General features: G+C 44.2%; 1 protein-coding gene across 1 annotated transcript in view; it reads right to left on the bottom strand.

Annotated features, from left to right (window-relative positions):
* Nucleotides 1-6,716: 6,716 nt before the first annotated feature.
* klhdc8b (kelch domain containing 8B) overlaps nucleotides 6,717-14,118 on the bottom strand; it is a gene marked incomplete at both ends in the record, with an annotated part of 84,811 nt that continues 77,409 nt past the window's right edge. The window contains 2 exons of the mRNA XM_080853404.1: nucleotides 6,717-6,913; nucleotides 12,451-12,552. Coding sequence (XP_080709530.1) covers nucleotides 6,717-6,913; nucleotides 12,451-12,552 — 299 coding nt within the window. The remainder of the gene's footprint in view (nucleotides 6,914-12,450; nucleotides 12,553-14,118) is intronic.

The following is a 14,118-nucleotide window of genomic DNA, read 5'->3' as shown; positions in this document are numbered from 1 at the left end:
TTCGCTGTAATACTACACGGTTACTCATAGAGAGAAGACAGGGATAATATTAACTACATCCTCACAATTTTCAGATAAGATCTATTAATATCAGTGTGAGTAGCTGCAGTGATCTTCATTCCTCGTTATGAAATGTTTGTGCATGAAATTAATTAAATCCCTCGCTGCAGATCATTGGCCCCTGAAAGAGGGAAATATTCTCGTCTCGCCTCAAAATGAGTATGTGGAGTGGAGTGGTTTTACTAAACACTTTATCAGAAGTCTGATCCATCAGGTGCTGAAATGTTTAAATAATAGATTTCAAAACATTGTAATTATTATTCACTTGAGATCAAGTACAGCTCGGTTGAGATTATTTTTGACCTCGTCTAACTGTGGTAATCAAGTCAGACTGATGCATAATCACTTCTGTTTTTTTCTCCACACATCTGATGAACAGTTCCCACTTTTTGGCAGTCACACTGATTATTTTGTTAGCTTTAATGAACCATTCCGCTGGCTATTTGCAAGTCAAGAACAGATGCTAAAAAGATAAGTACAGCTGACAATATTGCTTCATGTTTGGAAATTATTTCCCAATTCCAGCTGGTTTAAGGCAGGAGTCTAATGTGTAAAATGTGTCCCATATCTGTATTTTAGTGTTATTACTGCCTGTGCTGATCTCTATTGGGTTGCAGTACTTTTAAATGCCTAGAGATGTCAGTGCTATACAGGTTAAACATTCCAATTTTTGGTTGTTGGTTGCAGTGAATATTCCAAAGAGCAAGGCATGAATCTTACAAGGCTTTGTTGCAAAGAAGGGCTTTGTGCACTGTCCGAATTACTCCCCCTCTTAACTCCTCTCCAACTCCGGTGTCTCAAAATTGTTGTGCAGCATTGACAGCCCTTTCTAATGATTTAAGAGAGGGGAGCACCTTTCAGCAGTGCTGTTTTGTGGGGGAAATGCATTGCCAAGCTTGTCGTTATTGGAGAAGAGGTAGACAAGCAGAGCTGCATTAGGTATAAGACACTTCCCCCTCTTTCTGTCCAGGAGGCTCCTTGCATTGACCAGGGCCCCAGGTGGTCCAGCGGTGCAATCGATCATGACAAACACTCAGCGGTAGGCCATCCATTCGCTCACTTCTGAGTCCCCTGGAAATGCCAGAGACGGCGATCGAGGTGGTGACTGGAAACGATACAATCCATATTACTTTACAAGACATTCATCGTGAACATCTAGAGAGGGAGAGAGGGAGTGAAGGGAGAGCAAGAGATATTTGACTTTTAAAATCTCTTAATTTTGCAATGGAGTATAAAAAAAAATTGATACACTTAATCAAATTAGGAGGAGAGGGAAAATTGAAACCATAACCATTTATGCTCAGCATTGTGGCTGGGAAAATGCAAACGGTTGAGAGCGAGAGAGAGAGAGAGAGAGAGAGAGAGAGAGAGAGAGAGAGAGAGAGAGAGAGAGAGAGAGAGAGAGAGAGAGAGAGAGAGAGAGAGAGAGTGGATTGAAAGTTGAATGCGTTTGAATAAAAACCAGTTTGGTAGATAACTTTAATCAGTTTAATTGGCTGACCTTTTAACCTAAAGACGACAGGACGCTAAAAGTTGGGAAATGCCAGGCCTGAGCCTAAAGGGACCAGGGGGACACGGCAGCAGAATAAACCTGTTAACTCTTCCCTATATTTAGAGTGTTTTTTTAGTCTCTGAAGAGCCTTGCTGATTACATTGGCAGACACATTTCAGCAGCTAGCTGCTCAGCATGGCCGAGGCCTATCAAAGCACTGGGGTGATCCTGTAATGAGGACTGTGATCTTTCATGTAGCCCTGGCTGCCAGGGAGTGGACAGTGTATTTGTTTTGCCTGGTGGTCTCAGTAGACAGTTTCCTTAAATGTGCCCGCAAACCCCTTTGAAATTGGAGACTGAATTGGAGTCTGACTGGAAGAAATGAAAAGATGTGTCAGGTTAAAGGCTGCTTTTTATCATTTCAGACGCCGAGCGTGTGACACCAAATGTGATCTTTATGAAAAAAGTATTTATGCAGATTACATAGCCTGGATGGATGGGTATGTTCAAATTGATAGGCTGCTTACACAGGACTACTGGACCATGCAGAAGGAGTCAGATAACAAGAGACTAGAAACCATTTTCCTCTCGTCTTTGAGGCAATGTGGAGCAACCTCTGACATTTGAGTTTTTTTTAGTAGGTCTATTTCATCCATTATAAATGATAGTGGCATTTCCCTGTGAGTCATCGGGATACTTTTTGCTGGGAGTTGGCACTTTGGTACACACTGCTGTCTGGCTCTCAAGGATAGGAGAGAAAGGCGTTAGAAACCGGAGGTGAAATAACACTCAAAATCATGAATCAGATGGCAGGTTTTGAACTGTTTTATTGAAGAAGTCATTGAAGAGGCACTACCTCACATAAATAGGCACTGAACTACTGCACCAGAGTCACCAACTGCCACAGTGTGAACCTGCGCCACAAGAGCAACGCTGCCTCTTCCACAAAGCAAATTAGTCAACGTCTGTGTCCCCATGGCGACCTGTTGATTGCCGCTGCACTGAATTCAAGGCAGGACGCATCCTCAGTCACAGTCACCTGTTTTGTTGTGTGTTGTCTTATATCCTACATATCTATATATATATATTTGGCATCCTGAATGCAGAAAACTAAATATGTACGAGTGCTGTAGATATACCAACCATTGGTTTCAGTGTAATGTTACATTTTCCATTTTGATAAAAATATTGAGATTTATTAATTCTGACAGGCTGGTTGAAAATCTGAATACTCTTAATAATTGTCTCTGAAGTGACCCGGAGACTAATATACTGAATGCCATGTCATTTGACAGGGTGAGTTTGAAGGTCAGGCAGCCATGGCCATGAAGGTGTCCATTGAACATGTCCACTGTTAAGCAAGGAAAGGAAATGATGACGACGCTAGCCCATCTAAGTTAAATTTCTCCTTAGCACTGGAGCTGACTACCTCTCTGTTAAGATCCTAAAACTCACAATACTGCAGTCAGTGTTTGCCAGCGAGTATGAAAAACATGATGTGCTCACTGCTACCTACAGCTGTTATCTTTTCCCCTCTTTCTGCTGTGGTGGGTCAAACCATAATGCAACATGACACTATTATTTCCCTAAGGCTGAGTGTGGCGTACAGTGTGTCTCTCTTCATCTCAATCAAAGAGACTTTGTGGTAAAACTAGATTTACAAACAGCTTTTTATATCTCTCTAATGTGAAAGCTATCAAAGCAGAAAATAATCTCTCTCTCCTTTAACTGGTGTCCTTTCTTTCTTAATTCGACAAGAATCTACCTCACATTGCACAGAACTGGTGCTGCATGAGTGTACCGTCGTCTTACACAATCTGTGGTTACACACCAATCACAATGTCACACACCACTGCATCACAGAGCAAAACAACAGGCCAGCTCTCCTCTGGTCATGACAACAATAGGAGGCCTCAACACCATGACAACTCTCATCATCTGACGGATGGACAAAGAACAAACAGACAAAGTCCACAGAGCACAGAGTACCGAGAGAGAACTGCAGCAACATAAACAACCACAATGTACGTTACTATAGAAAACACAATCTGGGCCTTAAAAGGATACCTCTAGAGAACTTAAAGCAAAGTAAATTAATAAAGGAAAAAAAAAGAGGATTTCACTGACCGTGACACAAGAACCACTGCACTCACAATCACGGTGACTGCTCCTATTTACGTCAAGTCTACTCATAATAAGGGTATAAAAAGTAATTGATGTTCTAACCAGAACATGGATAAGCATCTGGATGAGCATCCCTATCACTGATGCATCTGAGATGCATACTGAAGGTAAACAAACAGCAAATGTAAATGTTTAAATCCTTTGGCTACCATCCACCCGTAGTGAGAGGTGATTTGAACCCAGGGTGTCTAACAGGAGGACAGAGATGTTCAGAGATGTGGGATAAAAAATTCTGAGTTATTTATTTTTTGTCGACATAAATCCCACCTGCAAACCTCAGTGACCGGGGGGATATATGTGTGTGTGTTCTTTCTGTTATCATGGTCGCCTCCACAAACCTGCGTGGCATCAGGGGAAAAAGGCCACTGCAAGGCAAGCAGCCCTGATTACTTAGTACCAAAGCGTACTAGAGTATTAGGAATAACAGGTTAGCGCGCTCATCAAAGGAGACGTGTAGAGAAGATCAGGAACTAAAGCCAAATCAACCTGCTGCTTTACACTGATGACTAACACGCCATGTTGCCATGACGAAAAAAAAAAAAAAAAAAAAAAGCATGAGTTAAAAATGGAGGTATATTTATTTCAGCATACATTTCAGTTTTTTCTTCTCTATCTCTTTTTCTTCACCCATCTCCTCTCTCTCCTTCCTACTCTAAACCAACTGCTTGTACGCCGCTTCGAGAAAGATGCCTTGTGGGTGTTGTCAGCCGTCAGACTCGGACAACCTGAGCACCACACACAGAGCAAAGGCAGGGGGGTTCTCTGCAGGGGGGAGGCTACAGAAGAGCACACATCCAAACTCACAGCTGGGGTGACAAAAATAATCCTCGTATATAGAAACCGATTCTTTCTGAGATTGTGTGTGTGTGTGTGTGTGTGTGTGTGTGTGTATGTGTGCGCGCGGTGTGGTACAGGAACCTCTCACATTGTCTTCTCTCCATACTGAAACTGAAATGCGAATGATCTGGCATCCAAAGACACCACTGGGGTATCAAAAATAATCCACCTCAGAATTTATAGCAACATATAGTATATGTCCTTTTTGTCACTGCCTCCATATTGAAATGCCAGTCATGAATGTACACAGCCTAAGATATCTGCCAACATTTTCTTCAGGCAGCAGCCAACTAGGTTTCCTGTCATGTGAACAACATCATTAAAATGTTTACATGTAAATAAATAAATCTAGCTCTGGCTGTCTGGATACTGTAAGGAGCGCCTTTGATCTCTGCATCTATGCACTAGCATGTGTCATATTGGCCAACTGACAACCATAAGCATTTTGTTGGACTAACATGTTAAGTATGACGGAAAAAGGGAACACACGCACACACGCACGTGCATCACATTATACAGCAAGCTGAGATTACTCCATATCCATGTACTCAGTGATAATATACTTTAAGGAAATTCATATCTGTGAGTGTGCTATTATGGACCGAGGCATGTTGTTTCCCGATAAGAGGGCATTGGGCTCAGTTAATGGGGTGATCTAATTACTAGGCCCACCATGAGTCCGTGGCACCTCATAACCTGCTGACCCCTCAAAACACACACACACACACACACACAGACGATGCATACACAGACAATGCAAACATACTCTGATAGTTATTTACCTTACAGATCCCTTCTAAGAAAATATTGACCTGGCAAACAAACCATTATTTAAGACAGATATGAAGACAGATTGTGCCTCATATAATTCTTCTACTCATCGTGAAAAGGTTCCCCTCGCTATGTAATTTCAACCTCAGGATAAATAACAGCTGAAGCCAAACGAATAAAGCTCAAGCTAGCTGTTGACAAATATTGATTTCTTCTCATCCATCCAGATAGGCTTCTGAGTGATGATCTCTTACAGTTGAGCCCATGCACACAGGCCAACCCACCCACCCACATGATAATTCACACACAAACAGACTGACAAGCCGACAAACACACACACACACACGCACACACACACATACACATTCACACACACAGACACAGATGTAGAGACAGACAGACAGACAGACAGATAGACAGACAGATAGACAGACAGACGGACAAATACACACACACACACAGACTCTCATAGCATTGTCTGGCGTGAGAAATCCTTCAATCAGTTTGTTAAATTGAGACTCCACAGAATCAGTGGCGATTTATGTAACTCAGAGGTAACCTATGCAGCGAGCTTTGTGTGTGTGTGTGTGTGTGGGGGGGGGGGGGGTGGTTGCGTCTTTTGTAAATGATAACACACTCTTCACAATAACATCTGTGGTTCACCGAATCCTGCGACTCTTCTCATCTGTGTGCCCCAGTTTCCTGCAACCTGCTACAGTGTTAGCATCAGCATTAGAATCAACCGAGTCTGAGTCTGAGGAGTGGGCTCTCCCTGCATTTCTCTCATGCATGGCTGTCAAACTACAAAAACACACACACAGACAAACACACACACCCACAAACAAACATAAACACTCTCAAACTTTTAGTTTTCTTCATCACAACTCTCCCCTTAATTTGTCCCTTTTTTGTTTCTCTCAGGTAATAGAAAAAAGTGCTAAAGCTGCCACTGTCGACAGACTCTGCAGTGGCTTGTGGATAGATATGGCCCTTCGTTCCTTTGAGTTTTTTTTCCAGAAAAGTACCCTGCTTTCATCCTGAAAAGTGCCTTGCAGTTCAAAGGCGTCCGTAATGTTGTCTGCCTGTGTTTTGGGAGGGATTACTTCATTTATTTATTTATTTGTAGATTTTTTGCTTGCTTGCTTGCTTGTGTGAAACTTCCAATGTCCTTGGGAGCAAAGTCCTTGTCACTGCAGATCGTCTCCACACTGTTCAAAGGAAGGATCCAAAGTCCCCTCTGTTGGGTTGTCTGTCTCTGTTATCGGACACACTGCCATGGTGACATGCAGAGAGAGAGAGAACGAGAGCAGGAGAGAGGGGAGGTACACTGTGTGTGTCCCATCTCATACTGGTGCGTGACGCCGCGTCTGTGTCAGACACTTTCTCTCAGACAGAGGGCCTCCACCGCGTCGCTGGGGCCCTGGGAGACACCACCGATGAGGAAGAGCATGCTGGGAGTTTGGAGGGAGGCACAGGAGCAGCGGGGACTGGGTAGAGGTGCCACATACTCCCACCTCCTCTTCACGTGGTTGTAGCTCTCCACGGAGGACAGGGGGGTGGGCTCGTTACCTGTGAACAAAAAAAAACACCCAGGTGCAATGGAGTCATTATGCAGAGAACTGTATTCTTAGGCATGCAGTCACTATGCAAGTCATGTTATGTATACGCAAAATACCTCATGTTCAATCAGTCAACAGTCAATAAAGACATGATTAGTCAAGAAACACTGGTAGATAGATGACATTTGAAATCCAAAGACCAAGAAGTAGCACAAACCCCAGCCAAGTACTGTAGGTTTGCTGATAAGGCAAGGTGATGGAAAAGGCTAAATCTCACGTCCTGCTTGTTCCGCATGGTGCATGACTTCCATAACAAGTGGTAAATCAAAGAAAATGGCTACAAAACACACACCAAATTAGGTTGGAGAAATGAGTGTAGAACCTTATCACACATGTCCTCTTTACATTCACTTTGTGGCACCCCTGAGACTTGCATGTGTGTGGAGACATGAGTGAGTTTGTTGAGAGTTGTGTGGTGTTTGCTGAGGTCCGGCTGGGAGGTGTGTGCTGTTTGTGCGGCGCTGGGAGGCTGTGTGTTGGGCAGGTGCGTGGGGACCGGGGCACAGCCGTCTCATTAGTGAGATTTCACAGCTCCTTAATCAACGAGAGGCTACGCGCACACACTCACAGCAGCGCGTATACACACACATTCACACACACACACACACACACACACACACACACACACTCATAAGCTCTCAAGCACTCCACTCACATACACACATACAGTACGTATGTACACATACACATATACACTCTCTTCCCGCACTCACACATGCATAAACACGCACACACACACACACACACACAGACACACACACACACACACACACACACACATACACACACACATAAGGTCTTTCTAACTTTCTTTCTTTGTCTCACTGTCTCTTTCTTCCTCTTCTTATACACACAGAGATATTTGCTTGCCCTTACATACACATACACACTCACAGGCAAAACAACAAAATGAAAAACACACACACACGCAGGCAGGCAGATAGACACAGATATAACTGTAACAACCCTCAGGATCAGCATGATGTGTGCACCTAAACCTACTTTTGAAAGAAAATGAAAAAGAAGAATCAAAATAATTCACAGGAGGCACTGCTGTGAGAGCAGACCTGTGATTTTATATTTATGTACAGTATCTCTATACATACTGTGGTCTGTCTGTCATTTCTGTTATTTCTGTTGTATGTATGTATGCATTTCTGTCTGTCTTTGTGTGTGTGTGTGTGTGTGTGTTTGTGTATGTATGCATGCATTTTTGTGTGTGTGTGTGTGTGTGTGTGTGTATTTGATATGCACCAACCCATGCCATCTCTAATACATACTGACATCACACCCACATATGACTGTAGAAACATATCTGCATTAAAATTGTATCAGACCAGACCAGATCACATTGTATCAGGTTATAAGCAGGACCATCCAAAAGCTCTTTTGGGAATAGTTCAGAGCACGATATTAACATTTTATGTCAACATAGAACCAAAATCAACCAAAAACAAACACAAAGCAGACCAAAACCTCATCAGCACCAGCAGTAGAACTTAGCTATAAAATACAGGCATATGTGGTTATTATGAGATGTATTATGTGGTCCGCGCATCTCACAAATTACTCTGACAGGGTGAAGATTTTCACATCACTGCAAGGTTGACGGGCCGGGGCCACGGAAGGCCAGTAGTGTTTTCATCTCCGTCTTGCCTCCGGTCCTCTGTCATTACACATCACCCACTGTCCAATTGTTCCCGTTTCCATGGAGATCTGGTCTGAGGCGCTGATGATAGGCTGTGAGCGAGCGGCCGGACAGACAGACGGACGGGCGGGTGGTTGGCTGGTCAGTCGGCAGTGAGGGGGCTGGCATTGTTTGCGTTATTTCTGGGGGAGAGCTACATGCTGGAGTCAGATCGGTCGCCACGGTGACACTGACGCGCTGAGGAGCGGCATGTTTAATCTGAAAGGGAACACCTGCAGCTGCCTGGCTAGTGTGGCGACGGGGAAGAAGAGAAAGAGAGCATCTCGCTGCGCAGTCTCTTTGACTCCCACCCCACACACACACACAACAGCGCCATGCTAATCCACACACTCATAATGTTTTTACTCGCGCTGCTTATCTGCAAGTCTTTTTTCCCATTGAATCTGCAGTGGACCATTTTTCTGTTGAGAGAGAACCAACAAACACACAAACACACACACACACACACACACACACACACACACACACACACACACACACACACACACACACACACACACACACACATATATACACACACATACACACAAGAACAAAACAAACAAAAAAAGAAACCAAAAGCAAAACAAAAACCAGACCACAGGAAGAAATAAAATAAACGGGTCTGGCCTAATGAGTTTGAGTCACTTTGCAAAAGTGGATCGAATAAGGCAGTGACCCAGTACCAACCATTTCTTGCACAGTATATTTCAAAGAGGGACTCTTTTTTTTCTTTCTCTCTCTCACTTGCTCACTCTGTTTCTCTCTCAGAAACACAAAGTTCTCTCCTCATGAGATGCCCACAGTGTACATTTCACACAGACAACATACAGCATCAAGCCTACAAGACATCATTTGAAGCTTCTTCACTAAAAAACACTTTAAAAAAAAAAAAACACTCTAGTTTAATCAACTTCTGACTACTTAACCACGGGGTATCAGGCCTCCTGTCCTCAGTAGTATGAGAGGCATGATGTTACAATGCCTTCCCTGGCAAAATGAGGCAAATGGAGCAATTTGGAAACCTGATTACAGTCTTAATTGCAGTCGCTATTAACGCTTCGTTGTCAGGAAACTGTAAATCCATGACATCTTCTACGAGTTTGTGTGTGTGTGTGTGTGTGTGTGTGTGTGTGTGTATGTGTGTGTGGTTACGATTCCACCTCCACATACACAATGCTAATGGGGGAAAGGTGTGCAGTGTGTGAGAGATGAAGGACAGGATTCCCCAACAGCACTTAGGCTACCTGCTGAACTGAGAGAGAAATCTGTTGAAAAGACAGAAAAGCAGATGAAAGTGGGAAGAAAAGAGGAAAAAGAGACAGGGGGGTGAGGGGCTGGGGAGTGGAACGTGGGGAGCCGTATTGTGCACATCTGTGCGTTTGTTCTCTCTACTGTCCCGCTCTCTCTCTGTCCCCCTCTACAGGTGACCTGGTGTCTGGTTGGGCTGCATTTGTGGGTTTGCCTTCGTCTATAAAAAACGCCCATTTCACGATTCATCGCTCTCTCTGGCTCGTCGGCGCTCTCCCTTTCATCCAGCCGCACCCCGTCTCCGCTTCTGTGTTACGTTGGACCTGCTGCACGGCGCTCCACTGGCGCCCTTATTTATCCTTGTTTGTTATCATTGTTCGTTTTGGACACGATCTACCTGGTTGGGCTTAGTTTAAAGTTAACCTTTTACTTTATGTGTATTGTATATCTGGTGGTGTATGGTGGTGGGTTTTGGCACGCTTTAAGCTTAGTTTAAGTTCAGAGTAGTAAGGAAGATTCCCGGAAGACTCACCACACTCCAATGTCCTTTTGTTTGAACGGGAGCAGTTTAGATCCCCTTTTGATTTCTACGCAGACTGTGTGAGGGTTTGCGTTCTCTTTTGTCAATCGTTATTTCACCGCCACCTTGTCCTTCAGTTAATTCTGGATGTATCAATAAATATATTCACTTTTCACCGTCACCATTTCTCTTGGCTTCTTTATGTTATGTTTGCTATTTCTTTAAGTTGATGGTTTCGTAAGAATGTAAGAGATCCATTGTGTCTTCCATAGAGGAAGTCCTCCATCGTCAGCTCCATCCAGTCTGCGCTGTGAATAATAAAGAGGGAGTTTAATGCTGAATGAAACCGCTGATTCTCAGCTGGCTTTTGTGCTGTCTGTAAATCCGTAGTATTTCACCGCAGAGGAATATGCCATGTTCAATCTGCAATTTCTTGGCCCAAATAGCTTTTCTTTTTTGAGGGTTAGTGTGTGTATGTGTGTGTATGTGTGTGTGTGTGTGTGTGTGTGTGTGTGGGGGGGGGGGGGGGGGGGGGGCCACCTTTTTGTCAAGATGTACGAAGGAGGAAAATGCTTTTTTGTGCTAACTGCTTCCTCCTCTTCATGCACAATTTCACTCTCTTTCTCTTCTTCCTCTCTCTGTCTTTCTCCCTCTCTCTCTCTTTCTCTCTGTCTTTCTCTCTCCCACACAAGCAATTCATCCTTGCATGATTTCAGAAAGCACAGATGAAACAACAAATTCTCTGCTCTGTGCATTGTCCTCCTTCACAGGCAATAAGGCTGGGGATGACAAAATCAATTACCCAAATTACACACAAAGGGGTATGTGGTGACAGCACAGAGAGCCCGTGAGTCTGGTCTCTCTCACACACACACACAAACACACACACACAGCCGCTCGCTGTGACACTGCCTCCTGGCTCATGTCGCTCCCTCACCCAGCGCTGAGACAAATGCCATCATGTCACACGCAAACGAGAGCTGCGCAGGGTACGCTGCCGGTGATATGATTGAGTGGAATAATTTCCATTGTTGCACGGAACATTCTAGCATTCCTTTGTCATCTTAAGTGGGGAATTTCAAGTCATAACATGGGGAACCCAAAATCAATTTGAACTATACCATTTGAGCTCCATTCTTGTGATGTAGAGAGAAAGGTGTTAAACTGTGTTACACTAACCACCTATTTTTTATTTACATGTACGATTTTACAGTGACATTTACTATTGAGAACATTCATATTTGTGTTTGCCCCCAGAGAAGTAAGGAAAGCTATTTTTACACACCTCCTCAGCATACAGGGGACTGTTTTAGTAATGGAGCAAAAACAATGAGAACTTAAAATTCAACTACTTCATCAGAATTAGAATCCGATTCATCGACAAGTATGTTAACACACACACAAGGTATTCGGTTCTGGCTGTTGGTGACTCTCAAGCAATACAGGCAATATTCAGACAATGTATATATTATTTACAGACAATACACAATATGCAAGCAATACACAAGCAATATACAAAACAACATAAATAAAGTGCTGGTATGTGTAATAATGTAAACATCAATAATCATGTGCGTCAGGTATGGAAACGAAATTGTGATATATTTATGACTTTGGTCAGCTATTTATCAGGGTGATGGCATTAGGTCAGAAGCTGCTCTTGTGCCTGTTAGTTTTGGTATACAGGGTTCTGTAGCGCCTCCCGGAGGGGAGGAGTGGAAAAGGGTTGTGTCCAGGTTGTAAGGAATCTGTCATGATTTGTAATAATGTAACTATTTAACAGAAAGCTTTATCTACATAGACAGATAACCTTTTTAATGTTGTCATTTGTGTGTGTGTGTGTGTGTGTGTGTGTATGTGGGTGTGTGTGCATGTTTGTGTATGTATGATAACACTGTAATTAAGCAGTTCAGCTTCTAGACAGACCTTTAGCCAGGGAGGCTGCTCTGTGTTAAGGGATGCTATTCTGCAGCGCTGGACTGGAGGAAGGGCGAAGGCCGTGTCAGTACAAACCCTCTGAGCCACTCACCTAAACCACCCGCAGCGATGACTCGGCCCCCGAGACAGCCGGCCACGAAGTCTGCCCGTTTCTCCCTCATGCGCGAGCTCCGAGTGGGCTTCAGCCAAACACCTGCACACACACACACGCACACACACACACACACACACACAGGAAGGGCTAATTAGACCTGAAGGATGCCCCAGCATTCCTCATTCCCGTGAGAGGCTCTGGCACCACAGCGCAGGATGCTGTCACAACACTCATAATGGAAGGGTATGTGCTCATACAAGAGGCAATAGGCAGCTGAGTAATGCACATGAGTGAAAAACACAACATTATTTATGGGAGTGTTGAACACTCAAATCTAATGTATGCATGTCGTATATGGGTGAGTGTGCGAGTGTGTGAGTGAGTCAATCAGTCAGTCAGTGAATGTGTGTGTTTGTGTGAGTTTAAATGTGTGAGTGAGTGAGTCAGTGAATGTGTGTGTGTGCATGTGTGCATGTGTGTGCTTTTGCTTGTGTGTGTGTGTATGTGTGTGTGTGTGTGTTTGTGTCTGTGTACATCCATCTATGCAATATAAAAGCAATACAACCCAGCATGTACTGGGTAGGGTTGAGAGATGGAGTTCAGCAGGGATCAATCCACCACTCTTCGTCTCTACAGCCCCATCTAAGCACTAAGCACCTGATATCTGGACACACCATCACAGACAAGAGATATCTGGACACACCTTCACAGACAAGAAATAGAAGAGGGTTACAGTAAATAACTATGAAATGACGTCTGAAATCACAGGCGGATCTTTCTCCCTTCGTCTCTCTCTCCCTCCCTCCCTCCATCTCTTCCACTTCCCTGCCTCTAGGCTTCTGGGCCACCAAATCCCCACACTGTGTCAGCTTAACCAAATCTGTAAATCTACACCTATTTCTCATCATCTCAAAACCATCTCTCTCTCTCTCTCTCTTCATCCATTTCTCATAATCTCAAAACCATCTCTCTCTCTCTCTTCATCCATTTCTCACCATCTCAAAACCATATCTCTCTCTCTTTCTCTCTCTTTATCCATTTCTCATCATCTCAAAACCATCTCTCTCTTTATCCATTTCTCACCATCTCAAAACCATCCCTCTCTCTCTTTCATCTCTCTCTCTTTTCACCCATTTCTCATCATGCTCACACCATCTCTCTCTTCCCCGCTGCATGCCATCTCTCTCTCCCTCTCTTCTTCTCCTTTTCACCTGTGTGTAGTGGGCAATCTAACACAGGCTCTCTCTGCTCCCTCCGTCTCCTCAGAGGATGTGAGGATTGACTGCGGGGAGTGCCCGGACTGAAAGCTCCATGAATCACAGCTCCAGCCGCCATACCAGGTGCACTCTGGCTGGCTTGATAGCGCCCAGCCTTCGGGCAGATCAGAATGCGGCTCCCTTCATCAGCTTTCTCTTCTTGTTTCCTCTCCTCCTTCTCTCTTTCACTCCACTCCATCTCTCACAACTCCCTGTACAGCTTCTGCGCTCTCTGTCTGTCTCTCTTTTCATCTTTACTCGTCCCTTCCTCTTCCTCCTGTTTCTTTTCCCAGTTTCTCCCCCCCACCCCTCCATCCTACCTTTCTCCATCCTTGTGTCACCCCTCCCCTACCCTGTTTTCCTTTGAAGTATCAGCTCAGAGCCGATCCCTTCCAAGCTCCATCTCCTC

Source organism: Sprattus sprattus, assembly GCF_963457725.1.
Source record: "Sprattus sprattus genome assembly, chromosome: 16".
NCBI classification, from domain to species: Eukaryota; Metazoa; Chordata; class Actinopteri; order Clupeiformes; family Clupeidae; genus Sprattus; species Sprattus sprattus.
This window is presented reverse-complemented; position numbering and strand designations above follow the sequence as displayed.